General features: G+C 41.7%; 1 protein-coding gene across 1 annotated transcript in view; it reads left to right on the forward strand.

Annotated features, from left to right (window-relative positions):
- Window positions 1-6: 6 nt before the first annotated feature.
- RSPO3 (R-spondin 3) overlaps window positions 7-18,986 on the forward strand; it is a 59,288-nt gene continuing 40,308 nt past the window's right edge. Inside the window, exon 1 of the mRNA XM_042826971.1 lies at window positions 7-269. Within this exon, the coding sequence (XP_042682905.1) occupies window positions 173-269 (97 nt within the window). The 5' untranslated portion in view covers window positions 7-172. The remainder of the gene's footprint in view (window positions 270-18,986) is intronic.

Raw genomic sequence — 18,986 nt, forward strand, 5'->3', positions numbered from 1 at the left:
AAAAAAGGAAAAAAAAAAAAAAGGCCACCAGCTCAGCCAAGCCTGGCTTTGGACATCGGCGCAGGTATCTGTGCCGCTGTGCTCATCCCGCGCCGCCTCGGTTTTTTTTCGAAAGGAAAGGAAAAAAAAAAAAAAGAACGGAAAGGAGAAGAGGAACTCTCAAAGGGTTACTATGCAATTGCGACTGATTTCTTGGTTTTTTATCGCTTTGAACTTTATGGAATACATTGGCAGCCAGCACGCCTCCAGGGTACGGCGACAGGGAAGAAGTAAGTGCGAAGGGCTTTCTGCTTTGCCGTCCCCGCTCCCCGCGCCGTGCCGCCCACCTGCCCGGGAGCTGCCGCGGTGTTCCCGAGCCCCGCGCTGAGCGGACCTGCGCGCGTTCCGCGGAGTTCGGATGGGACGGAGCGAGGTTCGGTTCTTTCCGATTTTCTATGTCTCCTCACCGGGATGAGCAGCGCCGGCTCCGGGATGAGTTGCGCGTGATCCTCTCCGTCTGCTAAAGGGGAACCTTATTTTCTTAGCGCTTCCCAATGAGAGAACACGGTGCAGGTAACTTTTTGCCGCGATGTCCCGAGAGCCTTCGTCCCCCCTCGATCACATTGCGGTGATCGGAGGAGGCCGCAGAGGGCAGAGCTGGGACCCGCCGGGACGGATCGCCGCCTCATAGCGAGCGGAATCCCCCGCGGTGTGGCCGCCCTGGCAGCCCCCGGGGCAGCAGCTCTGCCTCACTCTCCGGGTGATTCCGAGTGGGCTGAATGCATCCTTCCCTCTCGACCCGGCCGCTCCGATGCACGCCGCAGGCAGTCGTGAGGGAGCAGCCCTCAAGATGTACGGCTGCAGCTCCCGGAGGTGGGGGACTCGGAGCTGAAGCGAACGGAGCGAAGCTCCGGCACGGTTCTCCCCACGCTGGGCTCCGAGCGCCGCCGCGCCTCACCGTGCTCCTCTCCGGCCCCCGAGGGCAGCGACCGCGGCCGATCGCGTAGGGGAGGCACTTTTTGCACACCTACCGCTCTTATGTCCCCTTCCCCTGACAGCTGCGGACAGCGGGGAAATGCGCGGTAGCTTGCGTTTATTCAGCGAGGAGTACATCGAATTACTTCCTCAGGGAGAGGACGCGGGGGCTGATGTTATTATTTTTTGCTCCCCTCCCCTCCCCGGCATGAGTAGCGTTTGAAAGGCTTTTTTGTCCGCTCTGCACACAGGGTCCGATTCACCCGGCGTGCCCCGAAGCGGATGGGGGCCGCAGCACCCCTTCCCCGCGGCAGCGCAGCGAGCGCTCGGGGATCGGATATTGCCTTTGGCACGGGACGGCTCCGCGGTCTCACGCGCTAACCGCTTGCTCCCTTAAGCCCTGGCAGCCGCGGCCCCTCTGCTCCAGGGGCTCCCCGAAGGAGCTCGGCCGAGGGACACGGGAGTCGTACCCCTTGCACCCTCCCCGTGGTCGTTCCACGCACCGTTCTCCGCCGTCGGGGCCACGCAGCGGGGGGCAGCCCCAGGAGCACCTTGTGCGAGCCGCGCCGTGCCGGACCCAGAGCCGGGCCAGCGGCGACCTCTGCTGTCCTGAGCCGCGGCGGGCAGCCGGCGGCAGGTGCTCGGCTCGGCTCGGCTCTGCTCTGCTCGTGCAGTCCTACCTGAGTCTTAGCCCCACTCGTTGAGCTGAGTGATTTTAGGGAGCTAGAACTGGAGGTGTTGGCTGAAAATAACAAACAAACAAACAAACAAACAAAAAACAAACCAAAACACCTGGATGGGGCAACGTGGAGAAGGTACTGAGAACTTGCTCGAAGTTTTCTGTTTAAAAGACAAGAGTTAAGCTGAACTCACTGGTGAGCAATTGATGGAAAGAATTGCAGCTAGAGATGGAATGCTGGCCCTTGGCTTTGTAAGTGAAGGGCCATATGCATCAGAATGTCTCACCGGGATGTGGTTGAGGTCTGGTTGAGGTCCTTAGATCAGGATGGCTGTAAAACATACTGAGGTATCACTGCTGCTTATTGGATGTGAAGCGAGAATTAGAGCGTGAGTGTTTATGGAAGCTCTTATAAAAGAGGCTTGGGACACTATTTGCACAGATTATTTCAGCTGTAAATATCTGCGGATCTTTGTTAGTGGATGCTGCCACTTGAAAAAGTGACAGAAGTGGTAGAAAAGACACCTGTCCGATGTGTCTATTACATGAAGACTTTCTCTGGATCTCTCGTCTCTTTTCCCCAGTCAGTCTCCTTTAAACGTAAGTCCCAGACCCATTGCTTGGGAAGTGCTTCCAATTTTCCACCCCACCTATGTACTTCAAATGCAGTTTAAACTATTTTCATCAAGCCATGAACCGGTGAACTTCTGTTACTTCACTTTGTTAAATATCCGAGGCCCTATCCTGTATATTAATACCACCACTTTTTAAGAGAAAAGAATAACAAAGCCTAAACTGACTAATTTGCAGTATGCAGCACCAAGCTCAGCTCGTGTAAATTGAAACTTCTTTTTTAATTTCCCCCATCAGAAGGGCCTGGTGCTGAGGCATTACTTATTTTGTACCTGTGGACCAAACTCTCATTGAAGTTACAAGTTGGAATATCCAAAATTTCTGTCTCTCTACAAATTGTAAATGTGCTGCTGGAGGAGTAGAAGTAGAGGTGGATCTCATCCGAAGTCAACAGTGGGGTGCGGACAGGGGTTGCGTCCATAAATAGATGCGGCAGACGCAATCAATAAAAGTTCAAAAGCAAACATGCCATTAGCCAAGAGATGTGTGTGTTCGTTCTGATAAGACCACTTAAGATTAACAAATTGAGTCGCTTGTTGGGGTCCTACAAGAGAGATTAATATGCAGCAAGTAGAGACTAACATACCACCTTGTAGGAAATTCTGTGTATCTGCCAGTGAGTAGTTTTCTTAGAAAAGAAGTAGGATTAAGTCCACAGTTCCGAAGTGTTTTGGCTCTGCAGACCACCATCGGCCCTCCACGCTCAGCACCGACAGTTGTGCACCTTTCTCATTGACCTTTTAACTGCCGGAAATGGAGCAGTGTTTGATGTGGCTCTGCCAGTGACCTCCAGAGCGTTTGCTGTGACCCCATGGACTGTGAACACGTCAAGGGCTAAATTTGGGTATCATCAGAGTAAGCAAAGTGACAGCAGACAGATAGAAAGTCCTGCGCTCGTATCAGTCCTACATCTGGGGATACAGCTGTCAGCGTGACTTATGGAGCTGCAGTTTGGGTGCAGAGTTGCCACGATGCACACTGCTGTTGGCTCATGGTGGCCAGTGTTGGCATGGCCTCCTGCCTTTGTCCCAAGAGAAAAAGGAGAAATTACATTACTAGTTAAAATAACATTGTGTTTTGGGAAGTAATTTTTTTTAGCAGTTCACCATCAATATGCATATTTCTAGCACTTGTATGTATGCTTGGGGTCGGGACGGCACGCATAGCGATACGGTACATTCTAAACATAATATAGGGGTTATTACTGATTTTTTTTTAAAGAAATCATTTAATATCTGAGTGCAGTAACGGAGGGCAGAACTTAGCTGAGCAGTAGCCATCAATGAGCTGAATCTGACCTTGGGTGAGATTAAACTGTTCACTGTTAGCTCTCTTTCAGAGTATTTATGTCCGGCCAATGCATTTTTTTTTGGTGATGGTTGCATCTTTGAATAGTCAGTGTAAATACTTTGCTGTGACAAGTGCGTCTTTTTTTTTTTTGTAGTGAAACTATATTTCGTGTTTGTGGATGAGCCCGTTTGTTTCGAAATACTGTGAAATTCTTATGACAGTCATAAGAAGCAAAAGCAGCCATAGAACAGTCTCATTGTACTTTCATAAACTGCGAACAGATTTCATAGCAGTGATATCTTAAATAATCAAATAGGGAAAAAGCCCTACCCCTTGCTGAAAGCATTAGAAGAATTATAGGGTAGCTTGCTTGGGTTGTTTTTTTTATAGCTGTGCGTGCGTGTAGACCCGGGCTTGAAACATACCAGCTGCTGGTGGAGCGGCGCGTATCCCAAGAGCGTCGGCGTGTGAGAGTAAAGAACACTACAGATCAGTTCCTATTTCATACCTGACATCTGAAATGGTGATAATTTTCATTTCTTTTCCACCCAGCTTCTGAAGGCATTTCTTAATCTATTTAAAAGTTCTGCTGAACTGTAAATACACGTAATGCCGCCATTTCTTAAAGCCATTGACAGTGTATCAGCAGATATATAAGAAGTCATACTTCTCTTCGCAGACAGAACAAAACATTGCTATTATTAATGTGATGACTTTAGAGCTTGAACCTGCCTCCATAGTTTTCAGTGGAGAAAGTTCCGTGGACTTTCCTGAGCTGCAGAGGGCTCTTTTCAAAGGATCCCAGGAAAGATTTTGAGTTTTGAAGGATTCCTGTGCCGGAATACTTGCAAAACATCATTATCGAAATATGTAAGATACCTACATAGGAAAAAAAACCAATGCCCTGTGCCTTTCACAACTCTGACATATCATCTGCCTGGGAGGCAACTTCTTTCTTAAGCATATGGAAACGACAGCTATTTTACTACTTTCACTTACTGAGCCAATTCAAGCCAGTGCAGCAAATGCTGAGATGATTTTTTTCTTTTAAGCTTGTTTTCAGTGTGTGAAGCCTTTGCAAATCCCTAGTACATTCCTTCTTGTTCAGCTTTTTGTTTTTAGTCTTTTCTTTTTCTGGAGACAATGGAAATTCTAATAACAGAAATTGAGCTAGAACTTAGAAATGGGACTTAGTCATTATCTGTTGCTTAGTCCGTTCATTTTGCCTTCCAGTTAATAAAGCAAGCATGCTGTCTGGACTATGGCTCTTACCCACTAACACTAATAAGCTGCCTATCGCTTCATATTCAATCATTTATAGGCAGTGACTAATGGGAAAACTCTCCATTAAAACCATGGGGGTTCCTGAGAACCTTTTTCCCCTACAATAAATTGTCCCATTTGCTCTTGAAATTAATTTAAAAGTTGCGAAAGTCTGGTGAAAGAGATGTAAAACTAATAAGGAATAATATTTTTGTCTCATTTCTAATTTTGGATTCTGAACAATTCAAAAATGCTTTGCCAATTTTTTTACCAAAATAATTCAGAACAAAGTAATCTTATCAGATGAGAAAAAGCAGCTGAAACCATACATGTTTTTAAACAAAAATCTGTCTGCTATTACCACAAACAATGCAGCAGTAAGTATTTGTTCATGCAAAACACGCTCTGGCCCTCAAAAAAAGAAGATCTACTACTTTTTTTTTTTTTTTATAAATAATTGAATAACTGGTCTTCTGACAATGGCAAAACAATGACTTACTGGACACTTTATCATAGTGAAATCCAATGGGATTTATTAGCAATTGCTTTGGCCATATTTTTGTTGTTAGCAGTTGAAACGAGCAACGCTACTTAAAGAACAAAAAGCACAACTGCGCTGTGGCTATAGAATAGTTGCCGAATAAACATCCTTGTGTTTTGATTTCTAGCTTACGAGCTCTAGATCATGCACTTTAAAATGTTCACTTTAAACTATTCACTCGCATCATTACAAACAGCTCCCACTCAAGAAAAGGAGCCGCAAAACTTATTCACACAAGGACTAGCTGCAGGGGTTGGAGCCAGGGGGGCCCTGACCTCTGGCTGGAGTGGCACTGTGCTCCTCACATAGTGCAGTATTTTGCTCCCCACAGCAAAGGCATTAACGGGGAAGAACTTAACGGATGCTTATGGTGATACTGTTAAGCAAAAGTAAAACCCTGAACCACACGTTCTACATGGAGCTATAGTAGCGTCTTGATACAGACATAATTCTTTCAGGTTTCTTGTTGTGTGTCAGCTTCATGTCCTGACACGTTTTCCATTGAAACATGAAAGGTTCGAGATGTGGGATTTCAGATGTTGGATGTTTTCTGCAGGGTAAAGCAGATTTTAGGGTGCTGTAAAATAAAACAGGAACTCACTGATGGGTGTTGGAATGGCAATGATGTATGAATTCTGTGGCTTCCTGTAAGGTGCTAGGGGAGAAACAGCGGGGCTCAGATCCAAGAGTGGGGCACAGATGCCTAAGGTATGTCTGGTGCAGGGTCGGAACATGTGAGTTCCTTACTTTCAAAGCCCTGCTGAATTGCCACCTCAGCTCTAAAGTGGACAGTTCTCAGGTGGTTTGTTGTTTCTACGTGAGATGTTAGCTTGCCCAGACTGAGCATTCACCTGGCATGGGAGACTTTTGAGCTCAGTGCCCTTCTGACATTTTCTCTTAAAGAAACCGTGGGTAAAAAAAGTAATAAATAAATAATACCGAATAATAAAAATAATGAAACAGATTTCTTCCAAAGATAACAAGGGTCTCAATCATCTTGCTGGTGACTGCTTCTGTACACAGAAATATGGTTGTCCCTGTAAGCAGCTCACTGACCCTCTCCTCTCTTGTGCTGCTGGCTGCAGCCAAACCACCTGAGATGACCTGCAAATAAGAGTCAGTTTATTTGGGCAGATCAACTTGAGCTAAAGACATGTGACATAACGTCATTTTCCAACTCCAGGTGAATATTTTTGCAGCTAAGATTTTGGATACATTAAGGGTAATAAGGCTGCACCTTCCTTTGTTTCAAAGAGTGAGGCCTCCTTCACACTGTTAAAGAACATAGGCACACACGTACTCTTACAGGTCTGGATACCAGTGCCAGGGCACCAAACACCAAAGATAGCCAAGATATGATACAGTTTCTGGCCCCAGCTAAGAATTCCTTGCTCAGTGTGGTCATTTCTGTTCCCCCCTTTTGGAGCCCCCTATGCTTTCCATGCACTGGAAGGTAACTTAGATGCCTCGCTCGGAGCTGCTAGCACTATTGACACCAAAGCACTGACTGAGGGCATTGCTGCTCAAAGCAGTGATACTCAGGACAGCATAAATCCCTTACTAATCACCAGCTCCTCTGCCCTGCTTCTCTCCAAATAACTCACGAGAGCAGTGATAGTGTTTTGGTGGGAAGTTACAGCAGAGGTCGGCTTTTAATGTGATTCTCTCGTCTTTCATGTGAAGCAAGGAATGATATTCCTTGGAGGAGGGAAGGGAAGAAGGTTCTTCTGTGAACTACAAATGCAGGAGCAACCAGCTGGTGAAAGGAGATTTCCATTGCGTTTCTTGCTAACATTTACAAACATCCACATGAACCAGAGCTACTAAAACCTGACACTTTAATATGTTTACAGAGTTTATGTGTGTTATCAGCACATGTAATACTCCCAACAGGATTTATTACAGGTTCCTTTAGCAACAACATTTTTTATTCATAACAGCTCAACTGGTCAGAGAGGAAAACAGCCAGTTTCTTCAGAGCTTGCCTCCCACACACACTTGCCCTGCATTATTTGATCGCTTGTTCATGAAGATTACAAATATCAGTGTCGGCAAGTGTTTCACAACCTTTTTTCCTAGAATGTTCATAGTTAATTTCACTACACTTTTTCTTTGCTGCAGAATAAGAGGTTACTTTTTTAATTTTGCTGTCTGTTACACAGATGAATGAAGAATGATTCCCTCAAAATAAACCAAGTGGGACCAAGAGATATTTATTTAACACGGGAGTCAGAGAATGTTAAGTGCATGTATTTAGCAAATCCGAAGATTACAGAAAGTTTTAGTAAAACACAGAATTAAAAATAATCCACTCAGATAAGACCTTCTTGCAGTGGGCATAGCGTCCGCAGATGTCATAAAATATAAAAGACAGAACTGTAAAAGCAGGAAAGGTAAACAAATTACACAACATGGTAATTTGCAAAGATGTTCAATTTTGTGGTCCAAAATGAGATAACACATTTGTGGATAAGGCTTCTTCTTTATGAAGAATCGAACAGTTAATGAGTTTCAGAGTTGAGTGTGTATTAAAACTGAACCTGGAATTTTGCATGAGAGCACAGAACTTTGTAACTTGTGCTGCACCCTGGACAAGCATTTTTATGCCCAACGCCCAGCTTTTAGGGCTAAAACATCTTAAAAGTGCTATTTAATACATCCACTGAGGGAAAGCTTCAGTGGTGTAAGAATTTATCAGTAGGATTCAGGTGTATGTTACTATCAGCAAGAGGACATCCATATAACTGCGGAGGTCACATATTATTTTCTAAGACCAAAGTTATTCTGAGAAACAAATTAAATATAAAAACAAATTCCCCTGGAAAGAGAGTGGACAAAAGTATTTCCATTTCTCTTTTGGTATCATTTATTTCTGCCAACAACATACAAAATTGGTATGATTTGAGAATGTTGATTTTCTTCCACAAATGGATGCCACGAGCTTTCTTCTCAGTAACTCACTTAGATGTTAATCGTACTCTAAAAAATACATCTTCTTTCAAATGTCTCAGGACAAGTAAGCTGTTACATTTGTATCTCTGAATTAAATATATTTTGAGAAATAGCATAACAAATGGTAAAGTATGTTAAAGTTATGTGGTCTCTTAAAGGTCCAAGTGGGCCCGATTGCTCCCCTAACATGAAAATTATGGAACAGATTTCACATAGGCTTTCCTTCGCAATGTTTCTATGTGCTATGTCTGGATGCTGATGAACAATTTTCACAGAGGTGAGAAGCATGGGTTGTGGGTCTTATTCCTATTTGCTGGGATCTGGCTCTGCACAAAAGGGAATGAGAATTGTACCCGTCCAAGATGAGAACAGGCTGCTGTTCTCCTCCTTCTGAAGTAACACTTTCCAGCTAACAGGAAAGTCCACTTCTTCCTCATTGTAAATTACAGCTGAGTCCAGATAAAATAGATTAATCAAATGAATTGTATTCTCTTGCATTGTCCAGCTTTATTGATTATGTAAAAAAAGTAGGATACAAATCATTACTACCACTAAAAGACCACTGAGCATTACAAAAGTCAATCTATAATCCTCTCTGAAACCTTGCATAACATGTTGAAAATCAGTTATTTATTTATGGAACTACTTGGTTGACCCTTTCCTCCTTGTTCTCCAACTACCTGTGACTACTGTTGTGAGCATCAAAAAGGGCCTCAGTTTTTTATCTGGGGAATGCAGAGAGCTTTGACACATCTTATCCAAAATAGATCAGCCACAAAAAATTGCAGTATTACATATAAGAGAGCTTATTCAGAAGAATCTTCCATCTCATGCTTTCTGGCTCCCAGTTCTCTATTTTATGCATTTTATTCCCTGGAATCACACAGACCTACAGCTGTCATCCTTGAGCTGGAAAAACCCTTAAGACACTGTTTGCCTATGATCTGCTAAAAAGATCTTTTCAACCATTAGCACACATAGCATTCAACAGAAATGTCAAAAAAAAAAAAAAAAAAGAAAGAAAAAAAGAAAAAAAAAAAGAAAGAAAAAAGCTAACTATATACTTACCAGATAAAGTAGGGATGGTGTTTAAAACTGTTTGCAAAATGTTAGCAAAATCCATTATTTTGATTGAAACTGTATTTATACATGCTCATACATTTAGCCAACTCTTCTTCTCTTCATTGCTGTACATTCATATTTTAATGTACATATATGCATACAAACTCATGTAGACACAAGCAAGAATTAAAGGTCTTCTTAACACATTCTTAAAGTATTTTTACTTTGAAGTTATTTTAAAATAAAATAAAAGGGTCAGTCACTCCAAGCACAAAAGGTGTAGTTTTAAAATCCTTTTTTGATGCATCTGAAAACTTGTCTTCTACTCTTTTTATGGTCTGTTTGGTCACAGAAAACAAAATCTTTTAAATCAAACACTCAACTAGAACAAAAATAATTGGATTGGAAGTTTGGTATGGGAGCCTCTTTTTGTTTAGCATAAAACTACACCAGGAATTTAAACGGAGCCTTCCTTCTTTGGTGGTATATAGGTGAAAGCTATCTGGCTTTTTGTAAGGCATCTATGAGCTGGTTGGGAATTTTAGCCAGTGAGGGGAAAAACAATGTTTGTTGAGGTGAGCTGTGAGCAGGTGAGATGGGTAGTGCTGGAGAAGGGTCTTTGTGTTCTACACAGCAACTGAACAGCACTGTTGCTAACATTATTTGGGGATGTCCAGGAGTATATGTGTCTGTGTAAGTGCTGAGGGAACAGCAGGGAGTAGTACTTTTTGTGTCATTTATGAGAGAAGTGTGATGATCATAAGTCACATGGCAGGTTTTCAGTTAGGGTCTTGGCCTTGTTTTTACTGGGAGTTGGTTTAAGCAGAATAAACATCTCATAAAGATTACGGGATTGATTCTGTTTCTAGTTGCAACTATTGTCAGGAAGCAAACAGATCGAGGAGCACTACCAACATAAAATTTGCATATTGTCAGACTACAGCTTAGATATTTATATAGGCTATTAAAAAAAAAATCCCAAAACCATGATGGTGGGGGATTTTTGTTCTCACTCAGCGAGGAAAGGAGCAGCAATGCAATCTGTACTTTTCTTCATGAGGTGCTGGTAGAGGTCATGAGGCTACTCCACCCTCTTTTGTCAACGTACAGCTGCAATTTGCCATTTAGAAGTGTGGGAGGAATCCTTTCACTGTTTTCTCCATACTGTATTTTTTCACTTTGTTCAGCACTCATGAGTTTTCTCCTACTCTGTTATCTCCTCAGTTACAATTGCCAGGCTTCCCACTTCCTTCTCTTACTATATCTATGAATTTGCTTACAATTTCTCAAAGTAGTCACTGAAGTAATTCGCAGAATGAAAACATCCACCATGCCAGGCCAGCATGGACAGTGGATAGCTAAAAGAGAGGGAACATTCTCTCATGCCCAGTTAGTAACTATGAGCAAGTCTCCCTCTCACCATTCCCTTTTAATGTAAAGCCACAGTTTATTGCATCTTGTGGTTCTGAGCACAGGGTCTTGAGGAAAAATGGTGAAAAGGGAACAAATGCCACTGAGCCATGGTATGGTGGTATTGATGCTAGCAGTGGATTTCTGGGTGAGGAAAAAAAAAAAAGTAGTGAATGACTCCTTTGATTTACAAAGCCACATTGTAAAAATAAGCTATGAATCTCTGTGTGTACACAAAGATGCAAATTCGTGGAGCAATTGTCAAACATAGTCTGGTAGAAAAATAATAAGTGAGCTGGAAGAGTTTGTGTGCTTTAATGAAATACATAGCCCTGAGGGCTATCAAGTGCAAAAGCGTGAAAGGTCCTGTTTGGAAAGTGGTGAATGTACTAGTTGACATCAAACATAGCTGGGACTCTTTGATCAAGCACAAGTACCAAAACATTCATCCAGTTTGTCTACTGATCTCCAAGAAGTAGGGAGGGACCCTTCAGAGACCAGCAGAAAAAGTTTACCAGTTGCAAAAATATCTGGAGGAAGGGAAAGGGAGGTCTTCCCCTTAATGTTCTCAAAAATGTTTCCCCAAAACATTGTCAGAGTGTGCTACTGAGTGCTCACATACCAGAATAACTGGTCTCAGTTTAGCAGGAAATTCTCCTTCTCAGATGCAGAATGGATTGGCAGTGGAGTTTGACAGCCAAACTGCAATATGTTGCACTCCTTGAGCAATTCCCAGCTTTCGTAATGCCTGATCATCCTAACTTTCTGTATGCCAAGCCCTTTCTTCGACACACTGAATTCCTCAAAGCTCTGCACATCTCTATTCTCTCTTGTGACAGCAGTTGAATAATGTCTACAAAAGGAAATATCTCCTCCTCTTGGGTTGCTATAGAACAGTAACCCCTTCCCCCAGTACACTCAGTCTAAGTGAATTTACAGAGTTAGTCTGACAGTTTCTGAAACAGAAAACCTCTGGTTAGTGACAGAACCCAAGCACTGCTCTCCATATGGGCGGGCCAGTGCTTCTTGCTTCTCGTTAAGATGGACTCCCTCTGATGACGTGGGAATGGAAGAGATACCACACCCCATCCAGCCGTCGGCCTCTTGCTGAGACAGCTGTCATGTCTGCCAGTTCTTCCTGAAGGTTTTACAACATGGACAGTTTCAAACAAACATCAGATGAAAGCAATTTTGAGTCTAAACCAAGTGCAGCCAGGTTTGTATCGGTGATTTATTGGTGAAAATCATAATCTCCTATTACCTACTGCATGAGCTATCCAGTTCTTTGGCTTCCAGCCATTTTTAGGGCCTGATTCTGCTCTTATTGAAGTTAATGGGAGGTTTTATCACTGATTTCAATAGGAGGCCTTTAACTTTCCAGTATTCTGTCCACAGAGGCTTGAAGTGCTTCCAGATTTCCATCACAGTCTGCGGTTCTCCTCTTTAAGTAAATTGGAAATTAACAGATTGCCTGGGCCCACACCTTTGGATAAAGGAGAGCTATAGATCTGATTCAGCTCTCACTCACAGACCAGTTTCATACCTCAGTAGAGTTACTCCTGATTTATACTGGCAGGGGAGTGAGGTCCAATGTTCCTTATGCCTGGGTCATTGCCAACAGAACATGGAGAGAATTCAAGTCACTTGTTATCCCTTTCCCTGCACCTCTCAAATGCAGCGTATGCATACATATATATGTGGATATATTAGAATCATCTGGACTCTTTTAAGTTATTCACCATTGAAACTGACTTCAAATTCAAATTTTAAAGTTGAAATAACAAAGAAGGAAAAAAGAGCCAGAAGGGAGCCAGCTGCAAGGGTACTCACAATTTTCATCAGTCTACAGGACACTCCTAATAACATATTTTACTACTTTGTAGTGAACTTTCTTTGCTTCTGCCATAAATATATTCCCTGTGCTGTAAATGAATAGCTTGCAAGCTCAGTAAAGTTAATATAAAAGAATAAATCTTAACTACCTAATGTCAGGTCGGAAATATAAATCTTATCTAATATGCCAGGTCAGAAGGAAAGAATACTTTTAGCTGAAAATAGCAAATACTTTCCAGTGCAGAGTAGGAACTTATTTTTCTCTTTAAAAAAAGTATGCTGCCCCTAATAAGATGAGTTGAACAGTCTCTTTTTAGAATCTCCACAAGAAAAATAAACACACAGAGCAGAGTTAATTTATAAAATGCTCCAAAGTTTATTTTGGCAGAACAGTTTTAGGCAGTGAGATTTCTCTCCCTCTCACACTTGCATTCATACACACATATTCACATGCACACACATTCACATACACACACATCTCAAAATCAGGGCAGGGCCTTACAATGGCAAATACTACAGAAAACTATTGGATCTGGACAAATTCACAGATCCTTATTCAGGCTAAGGTCTCATTTTAAAATCAATGGATTTTTTTTCCAAAGTAAGACAACAACTCTCTGAGGTTTTCTGTGACCTGCTGTGTGACAGAGAGAGATTACAAGCTGCGCAAGTGCCTCTTGCCTCAGGTTCTACCAGAGACAGGGCAAGCAGTACAGCTTTCATCCCCTCCTCCTGCTGTCAGGGCCCCATGCATCGAGCATTTGTCTGGCACATGGGTCCTTCCCTGGGGCCACATGCTCTCCTTGCTTCACAGGACTCCTGCTCCTCCTTCACACCTCCTTCACATGAACAGCTCTGGTTCTTGAGGCCCGTGTGTGCCTTCCACACTGTGAGGTGCTCGGTACCACCATGTTATAGAAGGCAGATCCTGACTGCTAAAACCCTGCAGAAGAGTGCAACGAATGGGTTTCTTTTCTTTTTCCTTTCTGGATTCTGGGAAGATGCCAGTAATTTCCAGCATTTGGTCTGACAACTCTTCTACTGTAAATATTTAGAAGAATCCGTTAGAGATTAAACAAAGTGTAAGTAACTGCTCCTAATTGATAGCTCTTATTATTGTTTGCAGCAATAGGCGCTTTACAAACTCATGTGAACATCCTTACCTCTGGGTTACTTGTAGGGAAGGACAAGATGGAAGGCAGCAGGCAGAACACAGTGTAATTTGAGCATCAGTGTGTTATCATTATAAATAATCAGTGCAGAGACAGCATTCTCTAATGTGTGCACCCTCCTCACAAATCTTCAGGACAGCAATGGGCAGAGTATGCTAAGGAAGTGTCCGAACTGATGTGTTTTAACTGATCTGTATCAGGCTGCAAAAGTACTCAAAGTCCTAGTTTGGACTTTTTTGCCTTTCTGTTTTCTGCCCCCTCAAAACAAACAAAAATACACAACAAAGCATCACTAACGAAAATGCACAACTCTAAACTCTCTCCTAAGCCTACTTTCATCAGAAACAGACTTTGCACTATTATCACATGATAAAGGGGAAAAGATGAGCACTTCTCTGGTGGAATATATAACTTTCGTTATCTAAAATTCCTCTGATTGCAATGTCTGAAGTGTTTACTGTGCAGTGTGATACTGGAAGTAGGTAAAGTTGTTCGTGGGCTGATAATAAAATTCTTAAGAAGTAATGCTGGCAGAAATAACTTTCCAGTGGACTCAGAATTGAGAATTAAAAGGGCCACATTTACAGCTTTCTGAGATGAATGAAGATGCATAGGTGCACCTAGAGTCTAGCCAGTTTTTTTTTTTTTTTTTTCCTGAAAAAATATATGACATGCTTGGAACACAGTTAACAGCAGGTATATTTCTGTGACATGCATAGCACTGCAAGATTTTGTGTTCCAAGAAAGGCTGGTGTTACTGTTATTTTTTTTCCTCATTTTAATTACATTATATATATACATATATATTGGGATTTTGCAGTGAGAAGTGTATGCTGGTTCCAAGACAGAAGGTGCAAAAATGGATTACAAAGTTTGACTCCAGTTTCCTCCTTGTTGGGTCCTGCAAGAAAAAAAAGCCTGCAGCTCATCCAGGCCACTTGTGATGTTTTCCTAGGGTGGTAGTATCTGATACTCAGAAATATGTGGCATGCAAATAGCCCTCTTGGCATTATGTATAATTTTTGAAGTTGGCAGCCTCCTTTCATTTTCCCTCTCTCTATCTTAAAGAAAATGTCTAGATATTTTCTGGGAGTTATTTGTTTTATTCGTCAATTCATCTTAAGTTTCATAGTAACATTTGAATTTTCAGACTTTCAGTCATCATTTTCAGTATGCAAGTTTAGAACTTTACTGAAGAGGAGGTAAAAGTGAGCTGGGTAACTGGGAGAGTTAGGTGAGAGCTGCTGAGCAAGAGCATGCTGGCTCACTGGATGTTCCCATTACTTATTTCTGTCACTTACGGAGTCACAGGCTTCAACATCACAGCAGAGAAGAAGGGTGAAACTTGTTAAAGTAAACATGTATCCTGCAGGTTGCCTAGAGAGTGAAAAGGAGAAGGTACAGTGCTTGTGTTGATCTGAAGTAAGCCTCCACATGTTAAATAAAAGGGGATGCATCAAAATAAGTAATTAACATCCCCCTCGCAGAGGATATTGGACTGGTGTCTAGACAGATGAAGGTGATGTTTGCTCCAGATATTCCTCTGTGCAGTTGACTAGTACCCAGCACAAATTAAGCAATGAGTTGTTTGTGTATGTTCACAAGCATAAGATGCACTTGAAGTACAGGTGGAGATGTGTTTGACTCCTGTGGATGCAGTGCATTTTTCCAAGTGTTGCTGAGGCAAGGCCATCTCTGACTGAAATCATTTCTGGCTGAAATCAGTAGCAATCTCTCAGAGAATGACTGCTGTAGAGTAGGTCTTGGATGGAGCACTGGCCTTTCACTATCACCGGACATCATTCATGTCCAAAAGCAGCAGACAAAAAGCCTTTGTCTGCTATTTGGTCCTTGGTCTGTCTGGGCTTTCAGGTGCTGACGTTTCCTTCCCTCAAGCCATTAGGAGGAGAGAACAAGAGTATTTAGAGTTTCTTGACAGTGGCAAGGATGATGAATGTCAAGTAGCAGGTATGGGGAAACAACTTCTATACTGCCATGTGTGCATATGGAGCTTCGGGATATTAGGCAAAATCAAAGCTTATGCTTTGGAAAAGGTCTGGAAGGGCAGACTAGATGGTCTCTTCAAGCAAGAGGTACATGAGTAAGGAGTGTTTCTAAGCTAGTGGGCTTGGATAGCTGAAAGCAAATGGAGTTGTTCTACACAGAGCTCCTCTAAGCAACTGTGGATCTGAAATTGGAGCCAATTTTTGAATTTCTGTCAGGAGAAAAAGCTTATTTTCTGACACATGTTGATATTGTAGAATCAAGATGGTCCAGAATCTTTTTTACAATTACAGACAGCAAGATTTTTAATAGCATAGTCAGATTAATTTAAGAGTTGAGCTTAGTAACACAAACATCTTTACTAATGCCAGCAGTTCTGTTAACATTCTCCTTATAATAATAGCATTAAGAAACAGAAGTAAAAATGCACCTTTCAAAACCCTTACAAATATCAGTCCATCTTTCATATCTATCCTCTTGAAAGTTTTTCAGTAGACCATTGCCATCAGTTTATGAAAAGCATGAAAGAGGCAGAGAAAGTATTTTCTAAGTCTAGTCAACAGTAATGATCTCATTTTAAGACACACAGATCACTTACAATTCTTGCTGAAGTCCAGAAGGTCATTCCTCTTTTGTTTGTTTTGGTTATCAAGGAACAAATCTTCCATTGGATAATTTGGCAGGTCTTTGTTGATGTTTGTATTTGACTGACCCAAATAAATAAAGAATTTGATCAATTCCTTTGGCTGTAGGAACTGAAAGCATAAATACCAACAACCAAGCTAATTATTGGACAAAAAAATGGCAGTTCTTGCACAATGTCATCCCTAGGTAGAGGTTTAAGATAATTCATATGGAGTGAGGCCTAGAAATGCCTGTTGCCTCCAGTGACTACAAAGCCTGATGCCCGAGCTCAAGGGACCTCCTACTCTCCATCTGCAGAAGTGTCAAACCGAACAAGACCCAGAAAGATTCTTGAGAGGACAGGAATGCTGGTTGCCTACAAAAAGGGAAGGCGAATCCCTATATGGATCCCAAGTGCAGGCACTTTGATTTTCAAAGTTGGGTAGAAACCTTTCAGAAATGGTAAAAAACAGTTGAAAGAGAGAAGAACCCCCAGGACTCCTAGATTCTACTATGGAGAACGCTTCAATGTCATCCTTGAATGTTCAAGTGCAGCATACACTTTAATTCTCCATCACTTCAGGGGAATTGCTGGTATATCATCTCCCTTTTGTGATGTGAAGGGCCATTCCTGCTTACCTTACAATGTTATGACTGTGATGAAACTGATTCTCAGAATTTGCTCCACATTACCATATGGTTGGTCATATCATAAGCATATACAACATGAGTGTGAAACACATGACTGAGGATAGGAGGGCATTACAGACACTTAGCCCAATTGTGAAGACTACTCTGCAACCAGTAAGAGCTGAGGTGCTCAGCTTAATATTTCTAGAACAGAAGCCCAGTTTTCTGGGGATGAAAAAGAAGTGCAAAAAGAGAGACTATAAGTATATAAGTATATAGTGAAGTTCATTTTTCTATTTTTTCCTAAGAGCCATGCTCACTGAGTGGACATGCTGTTTAAGGCAACAGTTTATCCAAGTTGTATATAAGACAGCACCTTAAACACATTTCAGAGATGCTAGTTCGAAGAAGCCAAGTGAGATGCATGCTGTAGTTCAGACAAGACAGGAGCAGTGAATAACTTGTCTTGTTATTCCTTTTGCTTTTTGAGCAAGGAGGAGTATTCCATCATTTCATTCCATTAACACATGAAACAACATTCCATTTTTATATCCCCTTTAAAATACTAATTTATCAGTGCTTTCTTAAATTTCTCAGATACAGAGAATAAACAAACTGAGGAAGAGACCATACTGTTGAAAGATTTTAAATAAATGTTTAGGTTTTGAAAAATGAAAAGGTACTGTTAATTTTCTTTTGTTTTCTCAGTAATTTCATGTGAATGTTAAACTACATTAGACAAGTGGCTAAGATTATGTGAAATTAAAGGGATACTTTCTTGATTTCTTCCCTTCTCTGTCCTGCACAAATATATTGTGGTAAAATCAACAAGTCTCCTACCATCTGTTTGCTTACACTGATGCTTCATCCAGCAGATATGCTACATTGAAACCTTATGAGACATAAAAATCCAATTTTGTTCATAAGGCAACAATGTGGAGTTTGTTTTAACGAAACTGAAGTTTATTTTATTTCTGAAAACTCCTGTGAAGCAAGTAGTTCTCAAATCACAAAGAAAATATTGGATCATCACTCTATATTAAAAATATGGCATTTTTATTTGCTTTTATCCACAATTATTTCACTCTCTTTTTTCTATGTCATCAAAATCAGATTGATGAGTATAATATAACTCACTATGAGTAAGAAAACGATGATATTGCTGATACTATCTGACTAATGCTAACACAGTGCTGAGCCCTCAGAGTGTGCAGCCCCCAGCCAGGGCTCTGACTGTTCGAAAGTGCTCTTCAGATGGGCAGAATTGTACATCTGAGAGCACCACCATGATTCTGTCACTTGCACAGCCTGCAGTGCCTTGCAGACTGTGTTATCTGAGAGATGCTGGGGGTTTTAAGATTAGAGGGCCTGCTGGGAGAGGGTAACATGACCGCCTGCCTAGAAAAAGCACTAGGACCTGGTCAATGGTTCCTTTCTCAGGCGAAATAATTTATGGTTGAGCTGCAGCATAATTTCAGAAAGATGTCTGGCCTCTTATTTGAAGCACACATGTGATCGAGATCATATGGCCTCCCCTGAGGCCACTGCAGTTATTAACTATGAAGGTGTCCTGAACTTGGCTTGGATTATGTGATCAAGACTCACTGATTCCTATTTCCAACCACTAATATGCTGTATCTTACTTCCAATAGCAAATGGTTTTATAGCATCAGATATTTCAGAGGCAGCTCCTAATTACAGACTGACTTTTTTCTACCTAGAGAAAGATGGGCTTTTTGAGTGTGCACTTCAGGTGAGGCTGGTTTTGTAGAAAACACTCCACTGATCTAGATACAGATTTTATTGTACGTTTTTATCTCTAAAGCAGGCCTAACTGAAGCTTTAATGTATCTGTTCTCATGCCTGTTTTATACCAGTATAATTCTTCTGGTATTAAACTTTCAGAGAACTGTTCCTTGCTTATAAAGTCATAATAGAA

This window comes from Centrocercus urophasianus, unplaced genomic scaffold (genome assembly GCF_019232065.1).
Source record: "Centrocercus urophasianus isolate 14NV4802_14NV808 unplaced genomic scaffold, USGS_Curo_1.0 seq_10, whole genome shotgun sequence".
Classification (NCBI taxonomy): Eukaryota; Metazoa; Chordata; class Aves; order Galliformes; family Phasianidae; genus Centrocercus; species Centrocercus urophasianus.